Source organism: Hemibagrus wyckioides, linkage group LG01, assembly GCF_019097595.1.
Source record: "Hemibagrus wyckioides isolate EC202008001 linkage group LG01, SWU_Hwy_1.0, whole genome shotgun sequence".
NCBI lineage: Eukaryota > Metazoa > Chordata > Actinopteri > Siluriformes > Bagridae > Hemibagrus > Hemibagrus wyckioides.
Window position 1 is genome coordinate 30,592,800 of NC_080710.1, and position 21,735 is coordinate 30,614,534.

The window sequence follows — 21,735 nt, forward strand, 5'->3', positions numbered from 1 at the left end:
TAAGTCTGTGACCTATTGAACCAGTGTTAATGTATTCACTGATAAAGACTTCAAAGCACTTTTGTACGTCGCTCTGGATAAGAGCGTCTGCCAAATACCAGAAATGTAAATGTAAAGTCACTGAGCTCACAATGTCTCCTTCATCCTTCCTGATGTTTGATGTGAACATTAACCAAAGCTCTTTACACTCATCATGCATCATTTCATACAGTGGATAACTGCATGAATAGCCAAACTTTAAAGGTCAGGGCTTGGTTACTGATTTACAGACAACAGAAACACCAACCTCACTCATGAGTTCAGATAAGTTCTGGAACGTCGGCTCAATCGTATGTAACGCTAACGTCTAATGAAGACTGTGGGAAATCTGAGGAGGTCTTTTATCTAAACTGTTTCATCATGTGAGGCTGTTCTCTTTTTTTACACTCCCTTCACCTCAGGAATGACTTTTCACTAAAAAAAGGTTGTTATTGAAAGGTTTATTCGTTCACACTGGAGAGAAGCAGAAGGTCAATGTGGACAAACAGAGAGAAATGTGCAGCGTTCATTTGTTTTCATTATACGTATAGACCCTGGGGAATCGAATAATAATCACTTATATAATAGATTTCCAAGAATCCAGCGTGATGTTGATGTTTCCATTAGCGAAAAGTCGCACAGGTAATTCCGAGCAGCCGGGTTTGATAAACGTGACATTGTTTTTGGCCCAAAGTTCACATTTTTCAGTTATGATTGTCAAAGATATTGTTTCTTTTCGAAAGTTATTTTAGTCTTTTTAAACACAGAGCCAAAGTGAATGATCTCAGTCTCTTAACAGAAGATAGAGGTGGAAAAAAAGCTAATGTTGCTATGAAACATGTCAGGAAAAGTGCAGCAGCTCAGCAGTTTTTCCCTAAGGAAACACAAAAAGCTGGAGTTCCTGCTGGTGTCGTCTTGGACTGTGGACATTCCTCGAATGCCGAGGTTCCTCGAAGAATTTTATCCAAACTCTAGCTAAATTCAAATGTCCATTGGAAATACTGCTGTCACCTTCAGCATGCCTCAATCTTCCGGTTTTTCTCATCACCTCTGAACTTTGCCCTCAAAGATTTAAGTGTCTGAGACAGAAACAGACCTGGTTGTGAAACATCTGGTTTTGGTTAACTAGCCTGCAGTGAAAAACGAGTCACTTTGACAACAATATTACATACAAAAGGCTTTATTATGTGTTTCATGTTCTGATGTTCTGACGGTCCTAGACTTCCCAGAACTCTGTATGGACCCATGACTTTGTTTCAGACTTTTTCAGTGTCATCTGGTTACTGTAGAATCATGGCACAAATGAATAGAAATATTTTTTATTTGAATTCTGGTCATGTGTCAAAGTTAATGGAAGCTTTTGAAAGACTTTGATAATCTCATCTTGGTTCTTGGCTGGTTCTTGGATTTGTAATGAAAAACACTGTATTTGTACGCTGAGCTAAAAAGAGAGAGAGAGACAGACAGATAGACAGCAAAAGAGAGATAGATGAGACGAAGCATGGGAATATTATTCATATATTTGGACTTTGGCGTGTTAACTCAGGTGAGGTGAAGCAAGCAGTACAATAAACCCTACAATAAAAATGATAAATGCACCATTTTCACTCAACATTTTCCATGCCAGAAGTGTCCATAAAATTCCGAACTGGGATTTTAAACATCGGGATATATTTAGGATCCTGAGATTTAAAGTCAAGGCAAACTGGGAAGAAAGTCATGCTACGGTCATGGCCGTAATCACCGAAGTAAAGTAGTGCGTAAATACTTACGCAGATTTATTCACCGGCAAATAAAATTGTCAAAGAGCAGTGTTCGACTCATTAATATATACGACTCTGGTGTGTTAGACAGAGTATCAGCAAACTATACATTACAAACCATAAATTCATAAATTTCCTTCATTTCACAGTGGCTGTAGGATCACAGACAGAACACTGGGATATTCCAGGGAGTATTTATGGTCCTCAGCTTCAAAGCTCTTCAGGACAAGAAGTTTAGAGAAGATCACGGAGTGGTCACAAACACAAGCCTAATGTATGGTGGCTGAGAAGTGCAAAACAAAATAACAAATCTGAAAACAAAATAACAAATCTGGGGAAAGAAATTCTGGAAACAAATAAATAAATAGATCTGGAAACAAAATAACAAATCCAGAAGAAAAAATAAATAAATCTAGAAATAAAATAATAAATGAATTGGGACACAAAATAACAAATCTGGAAAAAAAAAATCTGGAAACAAAATAACAAAGCTGGAAAAATAAATCAATATAAAAACAAAATAACAAATCTGGACACAAAATAAATCCAGAAAAAAATAAATAAATCTGAAAAATAAAATAATAAATCCGGAAAAAAAAAATCCGGAAATAAAATAACAAATCCAGAAAAACTAAATAAGTCTGGACACAAAATAACAAAAACAAATACAAAAAAAATCCAAAAACACAATAGCAAGTCAGAAAACACAATTCAGACAAACCGGAAAAGATAGGTATAGTTTTATATATACAGTGAAGTATATTTCAAGTATATTTGCTGATTGGACGAGACATCTTTCACTCAGGATCTACAGAAAGTAGGAAATTGTGTATCTAACTTTATTTCTAGTACATGTGTGGAGTTCTGCCTTCTGCCTTTAAATCTTTCAAAGAAAATAACAAAAATATATTTTTATCTTTATAAGAAAATGGAGTTCATTCAGCTCTACTGTGAGGAAGGACGTTCATATGGCGTGATGTTGGATATACTGATAGTGTATCATGGAATAAAGATTTATATTGCCATCTCTAAAAACACACCTGAAGAACGCAGGAATGTTTGGAAGACAGAACTATTCCAGATTAAAGGATGTAAGGAGCGCTATAAGAACAGAGCTGTGTTCATACACACACCAATCCACTTTCAACTGCTGGACTGCCTGTGTATGCTGAGTGACAGATGTCTCGTCCAATCAGAGGGAAGAATTCCTTACACAAACTATACCTACCTTTTCCAGTTTGTTTGTTATTTTATCTTGCACTTCATAGCCACCATACTAACTCACTCTGGCCTGACTCGGGGCCTCTTCATGGCGTATGCTTTTGTCTTGTAGATTTATAGAAATGTGTTTTTATGGTAGCGATACACAACATTCCCAGAGCTCCAGAGCCTGTTTATTCATCACACATTTTCCTCAGCTGCAGGCTTGCTCTGTCTCCTGTGCTTCATTTACACGGCTGTTCATACTGGTGTCGGGTTTCTTAATAAAATCAGAGCATGTTGTAGTGCCAGTAGCACATGTGGGACGCAGTGTGTGCAGTCTGGATTAAACCGGCAGTAAACATTGTGTAGTGTTTGGTTTGGTGCATGAGATAATGTGGCAGTAAATAAACATCGTTTTCTTCATAGCTTTTGTTCTGATTATACTTTACAGACTTTACAGTATTCCATCACATCCTGCAGCTTGATTCAAATTCAGAATAGATTTGTGATTTTAATAAAGTTAATAGTGTATAGGAAGTGTGACAATGTGATTAAAAATGGATGAATTAAAGAATTAAAAAGGGGTGATTTAAAAAAAAATTAAAAAGAAGTGAATTTAAAAATTAGAAAGGGACGAGTTAAAAAATTAAGAAGGGGTAAAATGACTAAAAAACTAAAAATGAATGAATTAAAAAAAATGAAAAAGGGATAAAAAAAGAAGAAATGAATTAAAAAATTAAAAAGAGATGAATTAAAACATTAAATAGGGATGAAATAAAAATGTAAAAAGGGATGAATTAAAAAATTTAAAAAAGATTAAATTAAAAAACTAAAAAGGGATTAATTTAGAATCTAGAAAGGGATTAATTAAAATATTAAAAATTAAAAAGAAATTAATTCAAACATTAAAAATGGATGAAATAAAAAAACTAAAAAGGGATGAATTAAAAAAAGTTTAAAAAGGGATTCATTAAAAATAAAAAGGGATAAATAAATGTATTAAAAAGGATTAAATTAAAACCTAAAAAGTGATGAAATAAGAAAACTTAAATGTGATAAATGTAAAAAAAAAATAAAGAGATGAATTTAAAAACTAGAAAGGGATTAATTAAAAAATAAAAAGGGATAACTTAATTAAAGAGATAAAAAAATAATAAAAAGCTTGATAAACCTAAATTGAAACATTTTTTTTATACATTTTTAAAATTCTACTGATATTTTTGAGACAAATTACTGCAACACAGTAGTGATAAATCCAAACAACTGGCTTGAATATATCCTTAGATGAAGCCTGTGTCACGTGTGGTCCGACTTTTCTTCGGTTCCCCACTCTAACTGAAATTTTGACGCACCAAAAAGAAGGAAATATTTCAAAATCATGGTTTTATCTTCATATCCAATGTCTTGTTAAATATCTAGAGACATTACAAAATAAAAAAAGATTGGAAAGAAATAATTGAGATCATTTACTCATGCAAGCAACAAAGCAACATCTGATTATTTGTTTTTCTGTGCAAAAATTCAAAGCTTGAATTGACTGAATTGGGAAATTCTATTGAAATTTAAGACAAATCCAAACAACGGGCATGAACGACTCCTTAGAACAAGCCTAGGGCATGAGTGGTGCGACTTTTCTTTAGCTCCTTACTGAAATTTAACATTTTTTTATGCACAAAAAAGGAAGAAATTCTTAAAAATCATGGTTTTATCTTCATATTCAAAAAGCAGCAGAGATCGACAGTGCCTCAGGTGATTGTGTATCGCTAGTAGAGTTAGAGTTAGCTTTCTTTGCTATATTGCAAGGCTAGTCAAGTTGCTGGACAGGCCACACCCACATCTGACAAAGTGGATAATTTTCTAACGGATAGTTTTCGTTACTACTTATACAGCTTCGTTTGAAATAAACAAATAAATATAAATGAACTTCATTAAAATACACACACACACTAGCCCTTAAACCACAGGACATCACACTGCACTCTCATACTTTAATACTTGAGGGTTAAGTCAGCAGCTGGTGCTTTGAAAGACCTTGAAAGGATTAAAAATAATCCGAAAGGAAAAAGATGTGACAACATCTGGAAGTGTTTGGGGTTCTTCTTTTTTCCAGGAAGAAGCTCAGGGATGAGGATGAAAAACAAACACATGTAATGTTAGTAGTGCAATGAGAACGAATCTGTAAGCACTCAGAAAATGACTTAACGTAATGCCGAGGTAATGAACTACTTCTATATAAGGACGATGATTTTTAGAGCTGATCTAGGGTAAAAATAGATAAATAAATAAATTCATGCTGGTGTAGCGAAATCCTGAGAGGACAGCAGCGCCCCCTGGAGGCGGAGGCAGAAGCAGGATCAGATCAGAGCTGAGAGGAATCCATCCCAATCCATCCCAATCCATGCTGATTTCACAGACCAGAGAGTCATGTGTGTAATGACGGCAATTTTGATGATTGCGTCTGGATTCTAAAACGCCCTGAACATCGAACATGGTGTCATTCATTTCAGCAAAACAGAGAGGAATGATTTGAAAAGTCAACGCCAAACCAGTATATCAAGGACGTCTGTAATAAAAACAAAAGTAATGTTGATCCAAACCACAAGGTTTCATATGGATTCATAGCTTTGAACTGACCTAAGAGCTCATGGTTGCTGTTGTAGAAAGGACATTATTTAGTTACAGTTCCATTATTTACTGTCCAGTGTCACCCCAAATGAGGATGGGGTTCCCTTCTGAGTCTGGTTCCTCTCAAGGTTTCTTGACTTTAACTTAAACAGTAACTTTAATTTAAACTATATTTATATATATATATATATATATATATATATATATATATATATATATATATATTTCCTTCTATGTTTCTATACTTCTGTGAAGCTGCTTTTGAGACAATGTCCATAGTTAAAAGCGCTATACAAATAAATTGAACTGAATCCTATGTGCAAATGGACTTTAACTGAAATCTGAAGTCTTTTTACCATTATGGTTTATTACAGAAGTTCATGGTTTATTACAAAAGTTCATCATTCCTCACAGGGTTGGTGTGAGTCATGTGAAGGTGCATTTATGTCCTTATTATGCCCTTAAATTAATCATGTGAACAATACGATCATGTAAAAGAATTATTCATTTAATGAAAAGCTGAAAAAATAGTGAAAGAGCAATTATGTGAAAATAAATGTGCAAAAAATATATCATGTAATATCACAATTAAATATTGTAAAAAAATAAATAAATAAATAAATACAATGAGGAAAATGAATCGTGGAAAATTTTTAAAAATCTGGTATAAAAACCAAACGTGAAAAATTGAATCATGGGTAAAAAAAAGTCATGTTAAAGTAAACAAATCATTTAAAACATGTATGTGAAAACTGAACATTTTTACCTCTTTAATGTGAAAAATATTCAATATCATGAAAATAAATGCATTGTGTCAAAAAAAACCTTTAAAATAGGTAAAAAATAAATGAATTGTGTCAACAAACAGAACTGTGTGTAAAAAAAGTTAAAAGTTAAAACTCCTGTTAAATCATGTTTACATTTGAAAAATCACATCCCAAAATAGATAATTTGAGTAAAACAAAAAAGAAAAAAAGTGAAAAAGTGAATTAATTATGAGTGAATATCAAATTCAGTAGGAAAGCAAATTGTGTAAAAATCATGTGTAAAAATAAATAATTTGGGTGAAAAAAATCTGATTTGAAAAGTGAATCAATCATGTGTGAAAAGTAAAAATCCTAAATGTAAATTACCAGGTAAATTATGAGGTAAAATATCACATGGAAATAATAATTTATGCAGAAATGTCATGTGAAAATAAGTAAGTAAGTAAATAAATAAATACATACATACATAACTAAAGTAAGTAAGTAATAAAATAATAAATTAATTAATTCATTAAGTATTTAATAAAAAGTGATATACAACTAAATAACGTGAAGTGTTTACAAACCACATGGAAATGATTATGTGATGATGTAATAAGTCATGTGACTTCTCTGCAAAAGTTAAAAACCAGGCTGAAAAAATATTTGAAGGAAAATCTGGACTCTGGACAAAGTCCAACCCTCTTCACAGAAGTGCCTCGGCTCTGAACTGCTTCTATTCGTGACAAACAAACTGAAGTTGCACATAAAAGCATCATCTGAGGCCCAGGAGCCCATTTACCTCTCAGAGAACATGCTGACATTTCACTGAAATGTGCTGAAGAGCTGAGTTTGGGTTCTACGAGTGGATATGAAGTGCTTTTATCTTCCTGCTGAAATAAAATGAGAGTGCTGCTTATCCTGCGTCCAGTGTCTAACCTCCTAATGCGAAAGACAGACAATATACATGTGATACACATACTACTGCATGGGGGAGAGGAGAGGAGAGGAGAGGAGAGGAGAGGAGAGGAGAGAAGAGAAGAGAAGAGAAGAGAAGAGAAGAGAAGAGAAGAGAAGAGAAGAGAAGAGAAGAGAAGAGAAGAGAAGAGAAGAGAAGAGAAAAGAAGCTTTCACTGTCATTTCAACCATATATAGCTGACACAGTACACAGTGAAATTAAACAACAGTTCTCCAGGACCCTGATGCTGCATAAAACAACAGAAACAAAAAACAAAAAAGAGAAAAGAAAAGAGAAGAAAAAAGAAAGAAAAGAGAAAAAAAGAAAAGAAAAGAAAGGAAAGAAAAGAAAAAAGAAAAGAAACATAAGAAAAGAAAAGAAAAGAAAAGAAAAGAACAGAAAAGAAAAATAAAGAAAAGAAGGCAAAGAAAAGAAAAGAAAAAAAGGAAAAAAGAAAAGAACAGAAAGAAAAGGAAAGAAAAGAAAAAAGAAAAGAAAGATAAGAAAAGAAAAGAAACGAAAAAAGAAAAGACAAGAAAAATAAAGAAAAGAAGGCAAAGGAAAAAAGAAAGAGAAGAGAAATGTAAGGAAAAGAAAACAAAACAAGCAAAGCAAAGAATAAATAAAGAAAAGAAAAAAGAAAGGAAAGAAAGAAAAGAAATGAAAAGAAAGAAAACAGAAAGAAAGAAAGAAAAAAATAAAGAAAAGTAAAGAAAGGAAAGCAAAGAAAACAAAAAGAAAAGATAAGAAAAGAAAAGAAAAAAAACGAAAAGAAGAAAGACAAGAACTATACATTATGAAAGACATGAAATTATTAAGACCTGTCCAGGGTGTACCCCTGCCTTTCGCCCTATGTGCGCTGGGATAGGCTCCAGCAGACCCCCGTGACCCTGGGAATCCTAGGAATAAACGGGTATAGACAATGAATGAATGAAATTATTAAATGAAATTTATTTTCATTTAATTTCATTAGAGTCTCCAGTGTCAGTGCTTTATAACAGTATCAGTTTATGAAAACATACGGGTTATGAGACTCTGCTCTGAATCAGGATCAGCGGCTTTTCCAGTGTTAACTCCACATCACGGTGCTGGAGGTGTTACAGTGTGAAACCCTGCGCTGGTAGAATGTTACGGCTAGTCGCTTAGCAACAGACAACCAATCAGAAACTGAGCAGCGCCTCTGTGCCTCATATCAGGTGAAAACCAGGACGTAGCGACACTTAACAAAAACGACTCGGTAGATAGAGTCAGGAGGCAAAACACCCGACATCACGGAAGTGCGCGCCGTAGCGAGGGGGAAATACGTCACGCTGAAACATTAGCGGAAGTCGGATATCGAGGAACGAACGTCTGTCTTAACTTAAAAAGAGCAAAAAAGATGATAAAGCTGTGAAAGATAACAGGACCTGCTCGGGTGCAGAAGAACAGACCTGAACTTTTTAACCTCACTGATAAAAGTGAAAGCGTGAGACGAGACGTTATTTAAAGCGGCCGTGCGTCGGATTTAAATTAGAAGACGGCGTTTAGGAATGTAGAGTGTGAAACATCAGATGATTAATTTTCAAATATTATTCTTAAAATATAAACATTTATAAAATGTTAAAATATAAACATTTAAACACGAGCTCCATTTCAGTGTTTAAGGTTTATTTTTATTTATTTTTTTTAGCCTTTTTGGTGTTTTTTTTCCCCCATGTTTTGTTTATTGCTCAATACAAAGCTCTTGATTTTATTCCCAAGGCATTTTACATAGCAGTTAATGAAATATTCTCAGCATCTACCAGGCATGAATGCTTTCTTGTGTATTTTTTTCTGTTTTTCCACATGGATGGAGACGTTTTTGAAGATGTGAGAGGACACAAAGTGATTTCGAGTCTTTATTAGCAGTGTTATCCTCGCAGATTCAGTTCAACAGGAACGACGCCTCGACTCTAGTTGGCGAAAATGTAAAAACATACATCCTCACAAATGACTTGCAGATCAGAACGATGGTTTTTTTTTTCACAAGAATGTTTATTCCTGATTTCCAGTCACATACAGTCAATTTTCAAGAGAACTGGAGGCTGAAGGAAATTTGTTTCGACACACTGGCATACAAACGTCCTCAGAATTCAAATTACAGACACTCACATTAGCTTTAACCAATGTAACGATGTTGACCCTGTCCGGTCGGATGAAGATAAAGCTCATGTAAGGTCTAGCCGTTTGTTCCTCGGGGCACTGAGCTGCTAAAGAGTGAGCGTGCACTGCCCTTAAAGGTCTGAATGCTGCTTGCAGGGGCAAAGCTTTAGCCAGAAAGAGAAAAGAGGAAGAGGAAAAGGAAGACAGAAAGCAGTAAAGGGAAGGATTAAGACTACATATATGTATATATTTATATATAGGCATGCCGGAGATCTACACACACTAATATAAGAGACGACGATAGAGCGAAAGACAGAGAGATAGAGATCAGAATCGCAGAAGCAGACGGTTTCTAGCAACACAGAGCATGCTAGCTTAGCGGATAAATATGTTTCGAAGCGACACTACGACACAGAGCCATCAAGCTAGCGACAAAGCACTACATTTAAAGCGAAGCTATACGTTCAGCACTAAGACTATCACACGGTAGATATTTGGGTAAATATTTGTACATCACAGGCTCGGAAAAAACAAGGCATTCATGCACATGCAAAGACTCGCAGGCCCGAGAGCAACAGCAGGAGCAGCGGCAGCGACAGTAGCAGCAGAGGAAACCAAAGAGACAACATAAAGAATGTGCCCGGGATGCTACGGCTTCATGACACTGATTCAGAACGAGGACAGACCTTACATACAGTACATACATTCATACATACATACATACCTCCGTGAAAATCAAACTGAGGAAAATCATTCATTGTACATGTTAAGGATACATACAGGTAGCATCGATGTGTTTAGCGAATAGGTTACAAATGCAAATTCGAGCAGATTTAAAACATCACACATGACTTTTCACCCCAATCCAAAAAACATGGACACATTCAGACGAATCACAGTTTCATCAAAACCGTTAAAACTATGAACATCCACTGGACTTACAGGAAATCTAAAGTGCACAAAGTTCCCTGTGTGGAGAACGAGACAATACCAGCGATAAATACTAAGGCAGTACAGTTACAAACGCACAAAAATTACATATCGGCACATAATGTCAAGTAGATCACTTGGGCACAAAGATAACCGACTTCGGTTGGGAAATGGCTTTCCGTAATTTCACTGGAATTTCACTTCACTGGAGTCCAAAAGATTATTTTTTGTTCGTAGCAAACGTAAAAGTAAAGCCTGTTTCCTCACAGATAAATATACACATAAATCATGTATACACAAGCAGAATGAGTATATATATATATATATATATATATATATATATATATATATATATAGTATTACAATTACATTATTATTTGAATAGAGAAAATAATATTTTACCTCACAAATAGACTCTTTTATATACAGTACATGGATGTATTCACATCGATATGTGCTTAGGCAAGAAGTCCATTTACAGATAATTTTTTTGATTGAATGTTCATGGAAAACCTCACAGATGTTACACTAAGTGCTATGGTGATTAATTATCGAGTAACCAAGACACTGGATATCCTCCCCACCACCAGAGGTCACTCTCACTGGGGCTTGCTGGTTACTTCATGGTTTTATATTGCACCTATATTCACATATATATTTATTGCGAAGTCTCAATAATCTTCACGTCCGGATCCTTGTTATTGCTAATGTGCCTTGTGCTTTGTTTTTTTAAGGTTGTGCTAAGCAAGATTTGTGTGAGTTGATGTCCAGGATAGGGCTGGACACTCGGGGAGCATCTCAATCAGCTCTCTAGATGCTATGTTTTTCAGGTTGTGTAAGAATTTTTTAAAAATAATCCACTTCAGGCAGGATCGTTGGCTAGCTAGTGGATTATTTAAACTTGAAAGTCTTTAGACTCAAACGATCGTCAAATAAAGTTACAAATCGCTAAAAAACCATAAGAAGCTACTTACGTTTGTAGATGAAGAGTTTTTCTAACGTCCAGGTTTCCAGTAAAGGAAGATAATGAGCATCGATGCTCCCTGGTTTTTGCGGTGCGTTGTGGGATTTTTCTTCAGAGACAGAAGTAAAATGTCCGACTTCCTGGTTAGAGCTTTGAGTACTGAACTAAGGAGCTGATTGAGACACGTCCTGGGTTAGCGGATCCATGTTTTGATGAATTCCTCCAGAGTGCTAGCTGTTATCTGGTGAAGATGTTGAGCTTGATCTCTCAGTGACTGACTTTCACAGGCTATGGCTGTATCTACAGCAAAATCTTCTGAGACTCGGATAAAGAAATGATATTTGGATCCATACATCCACAAGGATGGAAGAGGTAAGAAATAAAACCCCAGACAATCAGATTCCCCATGTCCGACAGATAATTCTGATAAACAAAAACGCTAATCAGCTCTGACATGGCTTCGTGCGCGAGAATTGGCAAGACTTCATAACTAACAAAAACCGGGAAGTAAACAGAAAGTACTATGGTGAGAATTGGTAGTGTAGCGAGTGAGTGAGTGAGTGAGTGAGTGCACCCTCTGCTGGTGTGGCAGTGGAATATCCAGAGTCTTCATTATCTATCATTAGCTTATCTGATTCGATTTTAGCGATATCACTAACCGTTTTCAGCTTAAACTATGAAACGTCTTTAAATACATTTTGGTCTAAGTGCATGGACTTAGCAATATTGCTAATATTTTGCTTCATCGCTATAGTTTGATTTAAATCTAACACTAAATCACTACAGTACACTACATGCTAATGTATGAGAGTGTGGATTATTCACAGGAACAGATCACTGATCCTGCGATAAGAATGAAATGTTTCATCGCTTTGCGCCTGCGTACATATATTTATATTTATATATGTGTGTGTGTGTGTGTGTGTGTGTGTGTGTGTGTATGTTAAGATCTATTGGTATTTAGTGCTGTCTGCTAAACATACAGACCTCACACACTTAAACCTACTCTACACTTACCAGGTTATTTATTAACATTTCGGCTCTTCGTAAGAACCTGTTTAAACTTAAGATGAATGCTGTCTGTTCCTGTTCCTGTTCTAGAAAAGTCTTTTGTGTTCTGGATACAAACGCTTTGCTCCGGATTTTACACCTCGGCTTTCTTTAAGCTATTTGTAGACAAACACTCTCAGACAGGAAGTACAGATATCCATCAGTGACATCATCTAGCCATAAAGAGACACTTTACTCCCTGTCCTATAGTAGGTACGGACTCAGGTTGTAATAATAATAATACTACTACTAATAATAATAATAATAATAATAATAATAATAATAATAATAATAGCATTTCAGGGTACACAAGGACACTGTACAACTACAAGCTCTTGTTTAGTTTTGTTTTTTACACTTCTTTCTGTTTTAAAGTCTTCTATGCCGACATTTTAGCCTTCTTTCATGGCTGCAGAGGATCTGTAGGAGCTGACTGCACCAAAAGGACTTATGACTTGTGGTTGTAAGCAGTAGTAAGGCAGGTGCACCATCCACCCAAAAAAACCAACCCTCCATCCATTCATCCATTCATCCATTTGACCAACCATCCAACCAAACATTCATTCATCTATTTAACCAACCATCCAAACACCCATCCATCCATCCATCCATCCAACCAACCAACCAACAAACCTTCCATCCATCCATCCATTAATTTAACCAACCATCCAAGCCCATCCATCCATCCATCCATCCATCCAATCATCCAACCAACAAACCTTCCATCCATCCATCCATGAGCTATCATGATATCAGCTATATTTTATCGTTATAGCTTTTTAACTTGGCTGAAAGAAAGGGGCACATCTTGGTGTGTCTTTATAGTGATGAAAAAGTACAACAAAATTTTCCAGAATATACCAGAATTTGTATCAACATGTCCTGGCGTTAAAATATGGCATAATCTTTGTCAAAAATGACTGACATACAGGATTACAATTCCACAGATGCTCCAGGAATAACTCGGATTAAAACTAATCCCATCTGAATAGGGCTTAAAGGCTGAAGCACTTTCTTTGAGAGTAATAAACATCTGGATGTGTTTTTATGAACCATTAAAACCTTTCTTTTGCTACTGTGGTGAAGATGTTTGGCTACTGATCAGAAGGTTGCGAGTTCAAATCCCAGGAACACCAAACTGGGGCCTTAAGCAAAATCCTTAACCCTAAACCAAATGAGATACGTGTAAGTCGTCTCCTAAATGCCATAAATGTAATTGTGCTTAAAAAGTAATTGTATTTTTTATGACATTGCAAGCCTCCAATTTCTTTAGCTCTTAAGTAGTTTGCATTGGTTTAAATGGCAGACAGATTGGTGCAGTTGCAGCAGTTATGCGGTCTATGTCCTGGTCTGTTGTGGTCTCGATTTACCAGTCAATCATGAGCTTTGGGTCATGACTGAAAGGACAAGATTACTTAGGGTGGCGGGGCGTTCCCTTAGAGATTGGGTAAGGAGCTCTGTCACCCGGGAGGAGCTCGGAGTAGAGCCATTGCTCCTCCACCTCGAAAGGGGCCAATTGAGGTGGCTCAGGCATCTGTTTCGGATGCCTCCTGGACTCCTGGGGAGGTTTTCCCAGGCATGCCCCACTGGGAAGAGACCCCGGGGAAGACCCAGGACATGCTGGAGGGACTATGTCTCTTGGCTGACCTGGGAACACCCTGGAATTCCCCTGGAAGGGTTGGAGGAAGTGTCTAGGGAGAGGGAAGTCTGGGCATCCCTGCTTAGACTGCTGCCCCACAACTTGGCTCCGGATAAGTGGGAGACGATGATAATGATGATGCTGATGGTTTAAATGGCTTCATTTTTTTCTGATGGTAATAATTTGACCTTAATTGGCAGTCTTATTGGATTCTCCATCCATCCATCCAGCCAGCCAGCCACCCTTAATCCATCCATCCACCCATCCATCCATCCATCCACCCACCCATCCATCCATCCATCCATCCATCCATCCATCCACCCATCCACCCATCCATCCATCCATCCATCCATTCTAGAATAAGTGCTTTATGCTGTTCAGAATAATCTCTACAAATTGTGCTTAATTGCTCTAGATTTAAAGATTAAAAGATCTTTTGGTTCAGCCAGCATCAGATCTCGCATCTGCTCTTCCTCCTGCTCTAGATATAACACATTTCTACATTTTTGTCTACTCCTACTATCAAACCATTCTAAGTAAAGCTTCTGTACATCCCATGCTAGGTTCAAAACAACATGAGAGTTGTTCTCAAACAGGAATTAAACACTATATGGCTAAAAACCCTGCAACCCTGTATCTTCTTTTGTATTCTCTACTCAATTACACTCAAATGCTGCCTGTGATTGTAAAGGCAATACTGAGAAAGTGCTCTCTCTCTATCTCTCTTTCTCTCTCTCTTATACATCTCTATAAATAAATCTCATAGCTTTATGGTGATGACTGGCACTTAGAATATCTGGTCAGTTAGATTGGCTATAAACTGTGGCCTATTGCACAGGATTGAAGCAAGTAATTCTTCACGCTCACACCACACATGTAAAGCTCACGCTAACAGACAGGAGCGGACATTAACACTTCTACAGGGTTTCGAACCAAGATGTCCACGATGGTGCTACGATACTTAAATATGGACTTTTTGACGTTAAACATATTCACCTATAGTAGACTTTGAAGAATAGGAGGAAAAAAAATAGCAAGAAATTACCGTACATTCACAACAAATATTTTGTACAAAGACGCCGGGACATTACAGGTCCTGTCCGAGGCGCTCGATCTCTTCAATGAGGAAGTCGATGTCCTCAAAGGTGGCGGCCGGGTTGGAGATGACCATGCGGAAGAAGTTGACTTTGTCTCCTTGAGGCTGGTAGCTGACCATGGTTGTCCCGTACTCCATCATCCGAGCTTTGATCGTAGGAGCAACCTGAGGAAGAAGAGGCAAGAGTATTTCTCTCAATTTGGTGGATGTAGTAGCTTAGTGGTGGTTGTGGAAGCTTAGTGCACAATTTGCACAATTTCTACTATTTGCACTTCTGGTAGATGCTAAACAGCATTTCGTTGCTATGTATTTACCTGTACTTTGCAATGACAACAAAGTTCTATCTATCTATCTATCTATCTATCTATCTATCTATCTATCTATCTATCTATCTATCTATCTATCTATCTATCTATCTATCTATCTATCTATCTATCTATCTAGTGGTGTGTGTGGTAGTTTAGTGGTTGTTGTGGTAGCTTAGTGGTGGATGTGGAAGCTTAGTGTTGGATGTTGTAGCTTTGTGGTGGATATGGTAGCTTGGTGTTGGATGTTGTAGCTTTGTGGTGGATATGGTAGCTTGGTGTTGGATGTTGTAGCTTTGTGGTGGATATAGTAGCTCAGTGTTGGATGTTGTAGCTTTGTGGTGGATGTGGTCATTTGGTGGTGTATGTGGTAGCTTAGTGCTGGATGTAGTAGGTTAGTGGTGGATGTGGAAGCTTAGTGGTGGATGTGGAAGCTTAGTGGTGGATGTGGAAGCTTAGTGGTGGATGTGGTCGTTTGGTGGTGTATGTGGTAGCTTGGTGGTGGATGTGGTTGTTTGGTGGTGTATGTGGTAGCTTAGTGCTGGATGTAGTAGGTTAGTGGTGGATGTGGAAGCTTAGTGGTGGATGTGGAAGCTTAGTGGTGGATGTTGTAGCTTAGTGGTGGATGTGGAAGCTTAGTGGTGGATGTTGTAGCTTAGTGGTGGATGTGGAAGCTTAGTGGTGGATGTGGAAGCTTAGTGGTGGATGTTGTAGCTTAGTAGTGGATGTGGTTACTCTGGATAAAGGTGTATGCCAAATGCCGTAAATGTAAATGTCAATCAACATGGCCACAACAGAGTATTAAAAATGACTCAAAGGTCCATTTTTTAAAAAGACACTGGAGACTCCTTCCATAAACGTTAATCAACGTCTCATAATCTCGTGTTGTGTCCACAGTGCCACCAAGTCCATGTACATATGGTGTTACTATAGAAACATATTAACGTCAGAGCTGCTGTCATTGGAAATGAATCAAGTCCAGTCCTCCTGACCAATCAGATTCGAGTTGGCATTTAACAGCAATTACTGCCTTCTTCTAGAGACTGAAATTCCAGTCACTAATCCCTTGGGACATACTAACCTTCACCAGACCTGAAAGACCAATCTTGAAAGTTTCTAAAGAGTTTAAAGATGTTTATCTTTACAGAAGGTGACTTTGTGAGTTAAAGCGGTGCTTATTTTCCCCTTTGAGCAGTGACAGTGATGGAGATGGGTGATGTTTTGAGGCTGAGGTTATTGACTGATCGTCTGGTCTTTCCATCAGAGTCCAGGACCATTCCGTTGATTCAGGACAGCTGCGTCTGGCAAAGCAACAAGCGTGAGGCTCCAGAGGCTAAATTTAGCAGCGGACATGCGTTATATCTGCAGAGAGACGTGCAGGAGGAGAGGAATCTAGCAATGTCCTGCTGAAAGTAAATTATTCTGTATGGATGTCTCATGTCGCTTTTCATCCCTGGCAGCTGTTTAAACACTTCTGACAGAAATGCGACTCTGGGTCTTTTCTCGTCTACAGAAAAAGCGAGAGTAGGTGGTTTTTGTCTTTGATATGTGACTCGGGTCCTTTCTGAAAACCCCGGCCTCTATTTTTCCCCACATTGCTTTTCCATTTAACGAGCGCCTGCTACGCTGCAGTGACAACATTATCTCTTCAAATCACAAAACTCATGACACAAAGCTCTGGCTTGGGTAGAACTGATGATCGGAGAAAGTGCTGCTCGCTGTCAGCTTTCATCTGTCTACAAAAACAAAAATCAGTGCAGAATTAAAAACTCTCCGACTCATTTGCTATCTCTGATTAATCTCTCCGATCGACTGTATTTTACTTTCTATAAGATGTGTGTAGAAATCAATACAATGATGCAGAAAAGAACCCCTAGGTTTCTGGTTGCTGTTAATTTTGTGCCATGTTCAATTTATTTAACATATAACATTTAGTATGTGTTAAAAAACACGGCATCTAACTATTATTGTATAAAATGCACAATATATTATTTAGTCATAAAGTAAAAAGTGTAAGGCTAAAAAGTGCAAGTTGCTATTTGGGGAATAAATAATAATAATTTAAAAAATAATAATAATATTACTAATAATAAAATATTATTATTATTACTATTATTATGGTTATTTTTTATTATAATGATTATGATGATGATGTATTTTTGGATGTATCTTTTTAATATTAGCATTATTGTTGTCATAATTTATTGTTTATTTATTTTTATATTTATCATATAACTAGAAACTATGACAATGATGATAAATAATGTGTTTGTTTGTTTCTTTAAGTTACATCAAAAAGCATGTGTATTTATTTTACCTCATGGTATTTTACTTCTACTGGCATTTAGATTTCAATTTATTTAATAAATTAAAAATATTTTATTATTTCTTATCTTATCTCATTTCAAAATAATTTATGAAGCACATTTAAAGCAACCGGAGACAAAAGTGCCATAAAACCAGATGCAATGTTATCAAAATAGAGATGTTATTATTATTATTATTTGCAGTACAATACTACTACTACTACTACTACTACTACTACTACCACTACTACTACTAATAATAATAAAAACAATAATTAATAATAATAAAAAAAAGTGTTTTGTTTTAATGCTATAGAATTAAAATAGGTTTTTACACTAAATTTAAAAGTATTAATGTAAGAAGCAAATGTAATAAATAATAAAATAATAATAAAAATAATAAATAAATAAAAATGCACCAATTAAATTAAGGACTGTTTTGAGAAAGTTGATTCTGTGGAACACTCTGCTCCATTTCAGCAGTGATTAATTAAAAAGAATCAGTGAAATAAAAATAAACAGGACTTTCGACAGCCAACAAGTCAGGAAAGCTGTGACCTTCATCATGTATGGATCAGTTCCCAAATCTACTGAAGTGCTTACGGTCAGAATTCTGTATCAATCCTACAAACATTCAGTCAGGCTTTCTTGAAACGACATGATAACTAGAAGGAAGGAAGGAAGGATGGACAGATGGACAGACGGATGGACGAACGGACAGACGGACAAACGGATGGACGGAAGGACAAAGCCGAAAGCATCAGAACAGAAAGTGGAGGCATGTGTAATATCTGAACTAATGATGAGAAGGTGGATCTTTAATTCCTTTTCCTTTAAACTCACCTTGTGGAGACGCTTCATCTTTTCCACTTTGTCTTCCACGTAGCGCAAGCTGGGCGGGAGGTACCAGAAACACACGTTGGTGTGTTGAGGCTGTAAGGACACACACACACACACACACACACAACAACAACATGATTAATTTATCATTTTAACCATAAAACTCACACACACACAAATACTTATGCGTGCACACACACACACGCCCACACATATACACACAATCATATATCTACACAAACACACACACACAAACACACAAACGCATATGCATGCATACACACACACACACAAACGCATATGCGTGCACACACACACACAAACACAAACACGGCGGCGCCTTCACTTATACACAGAAACACACACATACACAAACTCTCACACACAAAGATACACACACACACACAAAAAACAATACCAGCAAGATGACCAATTCACCATCTCCCCCCACCCCCCTCACACACACACATACACACAGGCCAAAAATAACATACTCGCAAACACACACACGTACACATCTACACAAAATCTTATTCTCTCTCTCTCTCTCTCTCTCTCTCTCTCACTCACTCACTCACACACACACACAGACACACACACAGACAAAATATCAAAAACAAAATGAAGACTAATTCATCATTTCGACCATAAACCCCCCCACCCCCAAACACACACACACACACACAGCAGCTTCAACAACATATAGACCAATTTATCATTTCAACGCCAAATCCTAAACATATATCTACACACACACACACACACACACATCCATCACTCCATTAAGCATGCAGCTCATTGAGATGCGTGTGTGTGTGGAGGTGGAGGTGGTGTGATGATTAGCCTCGCCACTCAATGGCTGCCTCGTAATGAGAATAATTGTCGCTGTCACTTTTGGAGCTGCCGTGTAATCTGTTCAATCAAAAGACCAATTCATGCACAGACAATAAGACAGGCTGTTCAGACTGGGGGAGTGTGTGTGTATGTATGTGTGTGTGTGTGTGTGTGTGTGTGTGTGGAGCAGGTAGCTCATAGAGAGACATTAAACTCCATTATAGCCACTCAGCCTTAATGTGTGTCTCTAGAGGGCAGCACCAGTAAGAGGCAGCCATTACACACTACACTGACTACACACACACACAAAGCTCTGTTATTTCACACAGCCGACTAGGCATTATTATTATTATTATTATTATTATTATTATTATTATTATTATTATTATTATCATCATCAATATTCTTCTTCTTCTTCTTCTTCTTCTTCTTATTATTATTATTATCATTATTTCTGCAGCATTTCTGATTTCTGAATGCACTCTGCTGTCTTTGTAAAAAAAATAAATAAATAAAATTTAAAATAAAAGCCTTTCCTTTCCATGTCCTGCTCTGATTCTGTCAGGGTTCTAAAGCTGGTGCAGTCTGACGGTTGTGTGAAGAAGCCGCGCTGCCAACCAGCATCATTTCCATTTAGATTAGCTGGACTGCTTCCCTGCACTCTGAAAGCCAAGGCCTTCACACTACATGACTTTATATATAAACACCTCCTGCAGCGCTGCTGCTCACCACACCACCATTTCACACCCCGGGGTTCATTCTTACAGGAAAAAAAGTAAATAATAAAAAACATAAGAAATATTGAAATTTCAGATGTAAGAACTTGCCTTTCCATCAAACACCATCTCGTACCCTTCTCTGTCCTTAATCTTGTTGTACAGATATTCAGACAACTCCAGGCATTTATCTATCTGAGCCTCGAAGCCAATAGTGCCCTGAGAGAGAGAGAGAGAGAGAGAGAGAGAGAGAGGAATACAGGAGTATAAACATGAAAGAAAGAAAGAAAGAAAGAAAGAAAGAAAGAAAGAAAGAAAGAAAGAAAGAAAGAAAGTGAAAACTAAATTACAGAAAGAAAACTAAAAATAAATGAAAGAAAGTAAGAATGCATTAAAGAATAAATAAGAGAAATGAAAACTAAATTAAAAGAAAGAAAGAAAGAAAGGCAAACGAGGGTCAAACCCGGAGAAACAATACACTAGAACAAACCAAACTGAAGCACAAACCAAAACTCGGAAAAAGCCAAAAGACAACACACATGGAGTTGATGTAACATGGGTTGAGCTTATGACATCATAGTTTAAGCCTCATATTTTGGGCAGATAGCTAGACCTGCTGGCCCCCCTGGAACCTGGTGTGGGCGTCTGTGGCGGTCTGCTTGGATCCTTTGCCTCTGTATGGCCCTCTGCAGACAGACATTGGCACTCTCCCAGACCTCTTGGCTGCGACGCACCCAGTCATCCATGGCTGGCGGGCCGGAGGGCTAACCTGACCATTGAAACAGGGGTGGCTGGTAGCCCAGAATGCATTGGAACAGGGTGAGTCCTGTCGATAAATGTGTGAGTTTTGTTCGTACTCACACTCCATCACTGCTGTGTGCGGCTACAGTACAACCGCAGGTGCTGGCCAATTTTTTTGGTTCAGCTTTTCTGTCTGGCCATTTGACTATTGGTGGTAGCCCGAGCTGAGACTGACGTTGACCCCCAGGTGCATGCAGAACACAATCCAGACCCAAGATGTGAATTGAGGCCCTCAATCTGACACAATGTCCTCTGGAAGCCCATAGGTGAGAAAGACCCAGTTGAATAACACTGTAGCAGTTTCCATGGCTTTGGGCAGGCCCTTCAGGAGCACCAGTTGGCAGGCTTTTGAGAAAAGGTTGATCACCACTGGGATACTGTTGTATCCTCCTGTGTCCCGGAAGTCAGTGGTGAATTCAACTGCCAAGTGAGACCAGGGCCGGCGGGAAACAGGGGTTCCAGATGTCCAATGGGGAGCTGATGGCTTGTCTGGGACTGGGCCTGTTGGATCTCCTCCATGTGGCTCCATCAGTATGGGAGGCAGTATGGGCTCTGGCAGTGAGGAGGTACTTGCAGAGTCATGATGGCATGACAGGGCATCAGCTTTGCCGTTCTTTGTTCCTGGATGATAGGTGACTGAGAACTGGAACCGCATGAAGAACAGCACAGCAGAATACTTGAAGTTGCAATGATCCGTCAGCACCAGAAACGGGTGTTGCGCCCCCAGAGCCTCTTGATGTATAGAAGCTCCCGGTTCTGCACATCATAATTTAGTTCTGCTGGGGTCAGCTTCCAGGAGAAGTAGGCGCAAGGGTGGACT

General features: G+C 37.6%; 1 protein-coding gene across 1 annotated transcript in view; it reads right to left on the bottom strand.

Moving 5' to 3' along the window:
* Positions 1-9,192: 9,192 nt before the first annotated feature.
* Positions 9,193-21,735, bottom strand: part of gad2 (glutamate decarboxylase 2) — a 49,249-nt gene continuing 36,706 nt past the window's right edge. Inside the window, exons 14-16 of the mRNA XM_058402699.1 lie at positions 20,226-20,333; positions 18,568-18,657; positions 9,193-15,278 (exon numbers count right to left, since the gene is read on the bottom strand). Of these exons, the coding sequence (XP_058258682.1) occupies positions 15,105-15,278; positions 18,568-18,657; positions 20,226-20,333 (372 nt within the window). The 3' untranslated portion in view covers positions 9,193-15,104. The remainder of the gene's footprint in view (positions 15,279-18,567; positions 18,658-20,225; positions 20,334-21,735) is intronic.